Source organism: Scyliorhinus torazame, chromosome 3 (assembly GCF_047496885.1).
Source record: "Scyliorhinus torazame isolate Kashiwa2021f chromosome 3, sScyTor2.1, whole genome shotgun sequence".
Classification (NCBI taxonomy): Eukaryota; Metazoa; Chordata; class Chondrichthyes; order Carcharhiniformes; family Scyliorhinidae; genus Scyliorhinus; species Scyliorhinus torazame.
Window position 1 is genome coordinate 307,399,391 of NC_092709.1, and position 8,553 is coordinate 307,407,943.

General features: G+C 50.2%; 1 protein-coding gene across 3 annotated transcripts in view; it reads right to left on the minus strand.

The window, feature by feature from the left end:
• tacc3 (transforming, acidic coiled-coil containing protein 3) overlaps window positions 1–6,011 on the minus strand; it is a 61,694-nt gene extending 55,683 nt beyond the window's left edge. The window contains exon 1 of one of the 3 annotated variants that reach the window (XM_072497521.1): window positions 5,896–6,011. Coding sequence is in view for 1 of the 3 variants with exons in the window: in XM_072497520.1 (XP_072353621.1) it covers window positions 3,959–4,167 (209 nt within the window). In the remaining 2 variants the exon portion in view is untranslated. Of the gene's footprint in view, window positions 1–3,958; window positions 4,794–5,895 lie in introns of those variants that run through there. The other 2 variants (XM_072497520.1, XM_072497522.1) reach the window with 2 other exon arrangements.
• Between the last annotated feature and the right edge of the window lie 2,542 nt (window positions 6,012–8,553).

Here is an 8,553-nt window from a genome sequence, read left to right on the forward strand (position 1 = left end):
GGTTGCTGCTCCAAGATTTAGAAGGGTAGGATTGGGGATATACACAAATGGCTGGGGAAGCGCAGTTGGTGAGGATCAAGGAGAAATGGGAGGAGTGGGGGGGGGGAATAAGAAATAGGATGGGGAGTGTGGAGTGGCAATGTGCAGGGTAAATTCATCCTCCTTGCGTGCAAGAATGAGTTTGATTCAGTTTAAGGTGGTGCATATGACTTGAGCAAGGATGAGTGGCTTCTTCCAGGGGGTGGCAGATGAGTGAGAGAGGTGTGGGCAAGGACCAGGGACATTATCTAAGGTTGTGGTGGGTACAGCCCAGGCCAGACTCTATCGCAGCGATTCCAGGCTATCGGAAATGCCGGAGCCGATGGAGGGGAAGAAGGCCAACGTTGTGATCGGAGCTTCGTGTTGCCTGGCGAAGGATTTTGTTGGAATGGTGGTCGACAACGCCAGGGTGGTGGCCTGGCTGGGAGACCTGTTCGACTTTCTCCGGGTGGAAAAGATAAAAGTTTGAATTTCGGCGATCAGTGGAGGGCTTTGAGACATGGTGAGGGCTGTTCAAGAACATGTTTGAGAAACTGTTCATCGTGGCAGCGTGGGGAGGAGTGAAAAGGGGCAAAAAACTTGCACAAACTGTGCACAGCGAGGTGTGGAGAATGTTATTGGATTTATCAAACTGTGCACAGCGAGGTGTGGAGAATGTTATTGGATTTATCTATGTACCTTTGAATATGTTTGGAATAAAATAAATTTGAAAAAACAGTAGTTTTTGAACAAAAACATTAAGGCATTTATGATTTTATAACAAGATACAAATCGAACACAGAGCACAAGGAGGCCATTCGGCCCATCGAGTCTGCACCAACCCAGTTAAGCCCTCACTTCCACCCTATACCCATAACCCAATAACCCCACCTAACCTTTTTGGTCATGAAGGGCAATTTATTATGGCCAATCCACCTAACCTGCACGTCTTTGGACTGTGGGAGGAAACCGGAGCATCCGGAGGAAACCCACGCAGACACAGGGAGACTGTGCAGACTTCATACAGACAGTGACCCAGCAGGGAATCGAACTGGGACCCTGGCACTGTGAAGCCATAGTGCTATCATGCTATAAACTTAATTCAGTACACAACATCCCCCCACCATACCCAGCGAACAGGCTTTATACACAAAATTCCCAATTCCCTTCATCGCTCTCAATGATCCCACCAAACAAAACTAACCCCCCCTTCCTTATTGTTTTGCTCACAGTTTAGTTTCCCCCCGAAGTCTATAAACGGCTGCCACCTCCGGCCGAACTCTAACATTAAGCCGAACTTAATCATCTCAAGCCCGAGAAACCGGGCCATGTCGCTAACCCATACCCCCAATTTCAAGGGCTCCCGAGTCCCTCCACGATAATAGGATCCATCTCCGGGCTACCAATGAGTCAAAGGCCAAAACATCAGCCTCTTTTCGCCCCCCCGGGACACACGGTTCTTCCGACACTCCAAAGATCGCCACCACGGAACTCAGCACCACCCTCATTTTAGCACCGTGGACATGACTCGGCAAAACCGTGCCAGAATCCCCCAAGCTTCGGACATGTCCAAAACATGTGGACATCATTTGCAGGTCCTCCCGCACACCTCATACATCTGTCCTCCACCCCAAAAAACCTACTCATCCGGGCCACCGTCATGGTTGCCCGGTAAACCACCTTGAACTGTATCAGGCTGAGCCTGGCAAATGATGAGGACATGTTGACTCTGCTCAGAGCATCCTCCCACAAAGCTGCCTCTAGCTCCTCAGCCAACTCACCTTCCCACTTGCGCTTTACCTCCCCTATCTGGGTTCCCTCCCATTCCATGAGCTCTTTATAAATTTTGGAGACCCCCCCCTCCGTTTTTGTGACTACCTATCCTGTATCCCGTGTGGCGGCAGAAGCGGAAAAGTCAAAACCTGCCTTCGCACAAAGTCTCTCACCTGCAGACAGCGAAGCCCATTCCCACCCAGCAATTCAAACTCCTCCAAATCCGGAAAGCTCCCATAGTTAATCACTCCTAACCAGACAAACATTGGGCTTATCCAGCTTATCCCATTGCCCCTGGATTTCCCCATAAATTTCCACTTTTCTATTAAAGTACTTCATCTTATTTTCTTTTGAAAGTCACAATGGAGTCTGCCTTCTCCACCCATCAGGTACTGTGGTACATCACACACACAAAAAAAATTGCAAATCAAACCTAGTTGCTGCACAAGTTTCACCTTGTGTCACATTTGGTTGCCAGGCACCTTAAATCAGTGTTTGTTGATCCTAAATCAGTACCTGTTGATCCTCGATCATTCGCTGTCCAGCCCCACCCCCATGATAATTTGAGCACCATCAAAATGCAGTCTCAACATTTGCTCCAAGAGTAAAACCAGAGCTTCCCCATTTATCCACATGAATGGTTACAGGGATGAGGGACTCAGTTACGTGATGCTGTCCCCTCCAATGCAGGCGGCCATTTGGCCCATCAGGTTCACACCGACCCTTCGAATGAACACTCTACCCACGTCCACCCCACCCAATCCCTGCAACCTCACGAACCAGCACATGCATGGACACTAAGGGGCAATTTTTAATGGCCCATTCACCTAACCTGCACATAAGAACTTAACATAAGAACACAAGAACCAGGAGCACACCATCTGGCCCCTCGAGCCTGCTCCGCCGATCAATGAGATCATGGCAGATCTTTTATGGACTCAGCTCCACATCTTTGGACTGTGGGAGGAAAACAGAGTGCCCAGAAGAAACCCACAAAGACACGGGGAGAACGTACAAACAGCACTTGTGACCCAAGACCATAATTAAACCCAGGTCCTGTGATGCAGCAGTGCTAACCACTGTGCCACCATAGTTAAGTAGGGATTCAGATTTTGACTCAGAAATGAAAGAACACCATATTCGGGGCAGCACAGTAGCCTTGTGGATAGCACAATTGCTTCACAGCTCCAGGGTCCCAGGTTCGATTCTGGCTTGGGTCACTGTCTGTGCGGAGTCTGCACATCCTCCCAGTGTGTGCATGGGTTTCCTCCGGGTGCTCCGGTTTCCTCCCACAGTCCAAAGATGTGCAGGTTAGGTGGATTGGCCATGATAAATTGCCCTTAGTGTCCAAAATTGCCCTTAGTGTTGGGTGGGGTTACTGGGTTATGGGGATAGGGTGGAGGTGTTGACCTTGGGTAGGGTGCTCTTTCCAAGAGCCGGTGCAGACTCGATGGGCCGAATGGCCTCCTTCTGCACTGTAAATTCTATCTATGATATTTCCAGATCAGGATCAGTGACCTGTATCAGTAATCAATGCACCCATTGCTTAGAGAACGAAAGCACATGGATTTTGCTTTTGAAGTCATAAGCACGGAAGAAAAAAAAAAAAAAAAAAAAAAGTTTCTCCTGTCACTTTTGCCTTTTAGGCATTACTTCAAATCTTTGCCCTCTCATTCTCAATCCTTTCAAGCTTGGGAACAGAGTCTCCCCAACTACTCTGTCTAACCTGTTGTAACTCCCACAGAATATGCACTATTTGTTGCCCCACAACCTCCAATGAATATGAACTTTCCCAACAGGACAAGGCTGCTCCTTTAACGAGAGGGGCCCTCAGTATAAAACCCCCCACCTAGGTGCAGGTCAGGGAGAGAGATCCTTCAGGGAGAGGCGACTGGTGTTATTATAATACGAGCATAGTTTTGCACCCTACTTGCCATTCATGCTTTTCTCTTGGCATGGATACAAGTCCCTCGCTACTTTAAATAGATCACTATCAATACTTTGGGGTGTATGGTCGACCAGAAACTGAACTAGTCCAGTCATATAAATACTGGAGCTAGAAGAGCAAGTCAGAGCCTGGAGAATCTTGCAGGAGACGTCCCTCCCCAAACAGCTCTGTGGGTGTACCCACAGTACATGGACTGAAACAGGTAAGAAGGCAGCTCACCACGCACCTTCGAGGGCAAGTAGAGATGAGCAATAAATGCTGGTGTGATGAACAGTTACTGCCTTATCATCATGTAAGGTGATGTCCCCTTTAAGACCAGGCTTGGAACCCTGGGGACTCCGCCTCTGGCTCCGCCCATCTGGGAGCCATACATAAAGGCCTGACTCATGGTCTGTATAGCAGTCAGCTCTCGTCCAAATCTGTAGCATAGTTATTAGCCTAATAAAGCCTTCTTTACAGTTTAATCTCTAAGCATCATTATTGAGGGCACCTCAGCTGGCTTTGTCAGCGACACTCACATCCCTGAAGGAATAAAGTTGGGATGCCCTCCCAGTTTTGACAGAGGCTCCAAATGAAACCTGGTGTATTTCTAAACCATAGCCTGCAGGGTTAAGGACACAGTGTCTGAGAAGTTAGGATTTGCCCAGGGAAAGCAGACTTTTTAAATATAGCACCTTGGATACAGGGAAGGCACTTCACACAAGTAATAACGTTTGAGAGAGAGCTACATTGTGCTGAGAGGGGGAGGGGTTGGAAGACGACATAAATCAAAAAGAGGATTTGTTGAGGTGTAGGTTATTGAGGGGGAACCCAGCCAGGTTAGGGTGCAGATAACGATGCAGCAATATGGCCAGGAAAGATGGGGAAGCTAAGGAGCTGCCTCTCCTTCCCCACCTTTAAACATAGTAAGAAACCCGTGTTTTTCACGAATAGAAAAGATACAACAGGCTGAGGAAATGCAGAAAACCCAAAATAAAAACGAAAATCAAGAGCAATGCTGGAAGAAAAGCTGGGCACCGAATCTTTCCCCGGGCTGCGGTACTCCCTGTGTTTGTCCCCGGACTGCGGTACTCCCTGTGCCTCTCCCCGGACTGCGGTACTCCCTGTGTTTGTCCCCGGACTGCGGTACTCCCTGTGCCTCTCCCCGGGCTGCGGTACTCCCTGTGTTTGTCCCCGGACTGCGGTACTCCCTGTGCCTCTCCCCGGGCTGCGGTACTCCCTGTGTTTGTCCCCGGACTGCGGTACTCCCTGTGCCTTTCCCCGGGCTGCGGTACTCCCTGTGTTTGTCCCCGGACTGCGGTACTCCCTGTGCCTCTCCCCGGGCTGCGGTACTCCCTGTGTTTGTCCCCGGACTGCGGTACTCCCTGTGCCTCTCCCCGGGCCGCGGTACTCCCTGTGCCTCTCCCCGGACTACGGTACTCCCTGTGCCTCTCCCCGGACTGCGGTACTCCCTGTGCCTCTCCCCGGACTGCGGTACTCCCTGTGCCTCTCCCCGGACTGCGGTACTCCCTGTGCCTCTCCCCGGACTGCGGTACTCCCTGTGCCTCTCCCCGGACTGCGGTACTCCCTGTGCCTCTCCCCGGGCTGCGGTACTCCCTGTGCCTCTCCCCGGGCCGCGGTACTCCCTGTGCCTCTCCCCGGGCTGCGGTACTCCCTGTGCCTCTCCCCGGGCCGCGGTACTCCCTGTGTTTGTCCCCGGACTGCGGTACTCCCTGTGCCTCTCCCCGGACTGCGGTACTCCCTGTGCCTCTCCCCGGACTGCGGTACTCCCTGTGCCTCTCCCCGGGCCGCGGTACTCCCTGTGCCTCTCCCCGGGCCGCGGTACTCCCTGTGCCTCTCCCCGGACTGCGGTACTCCCTGTGCCTCTCCCCGGACTGCGGTACTCCCTGTGCCTCTCCCCGGACTGCGGTACTCCCTGTGCCTCTCCCCGGGCCGCGGTACTCCCTGTGCCTCTCCCCGGGCCGCGGTACTCCCTGTGCCTCTCCCCGGGCCGCGGTACTCCCTGTGCCTCTCCCCGGACTGCGGTACTCCCTGTGCCTCTCCCCGGGCCGCGGTACTCCCTGTGCCTCTCCCCGGGCTGCGGTACTCCCTGTGCCTCTCCCCGGACTGCGGTACTCCCTGTGCCTCTCCCCGGGCCGCGGTACTCCCTCTCTCACCTCCGGCTCTCTCTCCTCGAGTCGGGCCTTTTTTTCCTCCTCCTTCACGCGCAAATTTTAAAATCCGACCGTTTCTTGCCGCCGCCAATCCAAAGCGGCCGTTCCTTCGGGTTGAAGGTCAAACTGTTTCAAATTAACCAATCAGCAGCGACGCCCAGTTCCACTCGCGAGATGCCGTCACACGCGGCCACTGCGCCTGCGTCGCTCTGGTGCTACTCCACCAATGAGAGTCGGCGGCGTCCAGCCCACCTCTGCCACGCCTCCTTCAGCTCTGTGATCGCCAGGTGATGTGGGTCATTGTACCTCACCTTGTCGCATTGTACTGAATGGTGTGCAACCTTTTTGCAGAGAATTGCACGGAATTTGCTGCCTGTAAACAGGTCTGGTTGGCAACACTATCCTGCTCATCACATCACCTCCTGTCTGGAGGAACAACGCCTCATCTTCCCATTAGGCACTTTACAGCCTTCTGCACTCAGTATTCATAGAATTTACAGTGCAGAAGGAGGTCATTCGGCCCATCGAGTCTCTTTGAAAGAGCACCCTACCCAATCCCAAACCTCCACCCAATCCCCATAACCCGACCCAACACTAAGGGCAATTTTAGCATGACCAATCCACCTAACCTGCACATCTTTGGACTGTGGGAGGAAACCGGAGCACCCGGAGGAAACCCACGCACACACGGGGAGAACGTGCAAACTCCACACAGACAGTGACCCAAGCCAGGAATCGAACCTGCGACCCTGGAGCTTTGAAGCAACAGTGTTACTACCGTGCCGCTTTCAGACAGCACTCATCTTTATGCTGCTATTCACACCTATGGACCAATCCTTGTTTCTTCAAAATACTGCTCATTACCACTCCCTTTGGTTTTGGTTCCCTGATATTTCTGTTGTTTAATCTTCCTTGCCCACAAACCTATCCCTGACCTCTTTAGCTCCCATCTGTGCCTCCTACCTTTTTCAACAGCGTAAAACCCATCACATCCCTCCCTCTTTTCAGTTCAAAGAAATCATATTGCATTTGAAACAGTAACTGTTTGAGTATATATTGAGTTCAACAAATTCCGACCTTGAACCTCTTCTCTTTATAATAATCATTACTGTCACAAGTAGGCTTACATTAACATTGCAATGAAGTTACTGTGAAAAGCCCCTAGTCACCACATTCCGGTACCTGTTAGGGTACACAGAGGGAGAATTCAGAATGTCCAAATGACCTAACAGCACATCTTTTGGGACTTGTGGGAGGAACCCGGAGGAAACCCACACAGACATAGGGAGAACGTGCAGACTCCACACAGACAGTGACCCAAGCCAGGAATCGAACCTGGGACCCTGGCGCTGTGAAGCAACAGTGTTAACTACCGTGCCGCCACCATGTTTTTGCTTTCAGACAGCACTCATCTTTATGCTGCTATTCACACCTATCTGGACCAATCCTTGTTTCTTCAAAATACTGCTCATTACCACTCCCTTTGGTTTTGATTCCCTGACACTTCTGTTGTTTAATCTTCCTTGCCCACAAACCTATCCCTGCCCTCTTTAGCTCCCATCTGTGCCTCCTACCTTTTTCAACAGCGTAAAACCCATCACATCCCTCCCTCTTTTCAGTTCAAAGAAATCATATTGTATTTCAAACAGTAACTTTCTCGCTGCCAGACATGCTGAGCTCTCCCGGCACTTTGTTTTTAACTCAGATCTCCAGGATTTGTAGTGTATTGTTTTTATTTTAGTTAAAAATTGAGTAACAGAAGCAATAAGAACGTATGAGAAGAGACCAGCAACTAACATAAAAAAAGAATCCAAAAATCATAGGCATATAAACTGTAAAACAAAGGGGCCGATTAGGGACGAAAGGAGGATTTTGGCATGGAGGCAGAGGACATGTCTGAGATACAAAATGAGTACTTTACAAGTGCCTTTACCAAGGTAAAAGTGCTGTCAAAGTCATAATGGAAGAGGAAGTCGTTGAATGATTGCATTGACTAACAATTGATAAAGAGGAGATATTACAAAGACTCGTATGAAAACTGATTAGTCACCAGGATTGGATAAAGCACAATGAAGAATACAGAAGGAAGCAAGGATAAAATTGCAGGTGCGCTGGCCATAAACTTCAAGTACTTCAATTCATTGGTAGTGCCAAGACACTGAAGACCCGCACATCCAGACATAGGAACAGCTTCTTCCCCACAGCTACTAGACTCCTCAACGACTCTCCCTTGGACTAATCTGTTCCCTGTAAGACACTATTCATGACACCCTATGCTGTTCTTGCTCATGTATTTGTTTTGTTTGGCCCTTGTTCCACACTGTAGCCAATCACTATTTGTCAATGTACTTTGTCAGTTATTCTTTTTGTCTACTGTGTACATATTGTGTATGTTCCCTTGCCCGCAGAAAAATACTTTGCACTGTACTTTGGTACATGTGACAATAAATCAACCAATCAATGAATTGCATATGTTACACCCTCCTGGGATGCGGGGACTGACGTATGAGGAGTGATTGAGGTATAGGATTATATTCGCTGCAGTTTAAAAGAATGAGGGGGATCTCATTGAAATCTATAAAATTCTAACACGACTAGACAAGGTTGTTGCAGGAAGAGTGTTCCCGATGGTGGGGTAGTCCAGAACCAGGGGCCACAGTC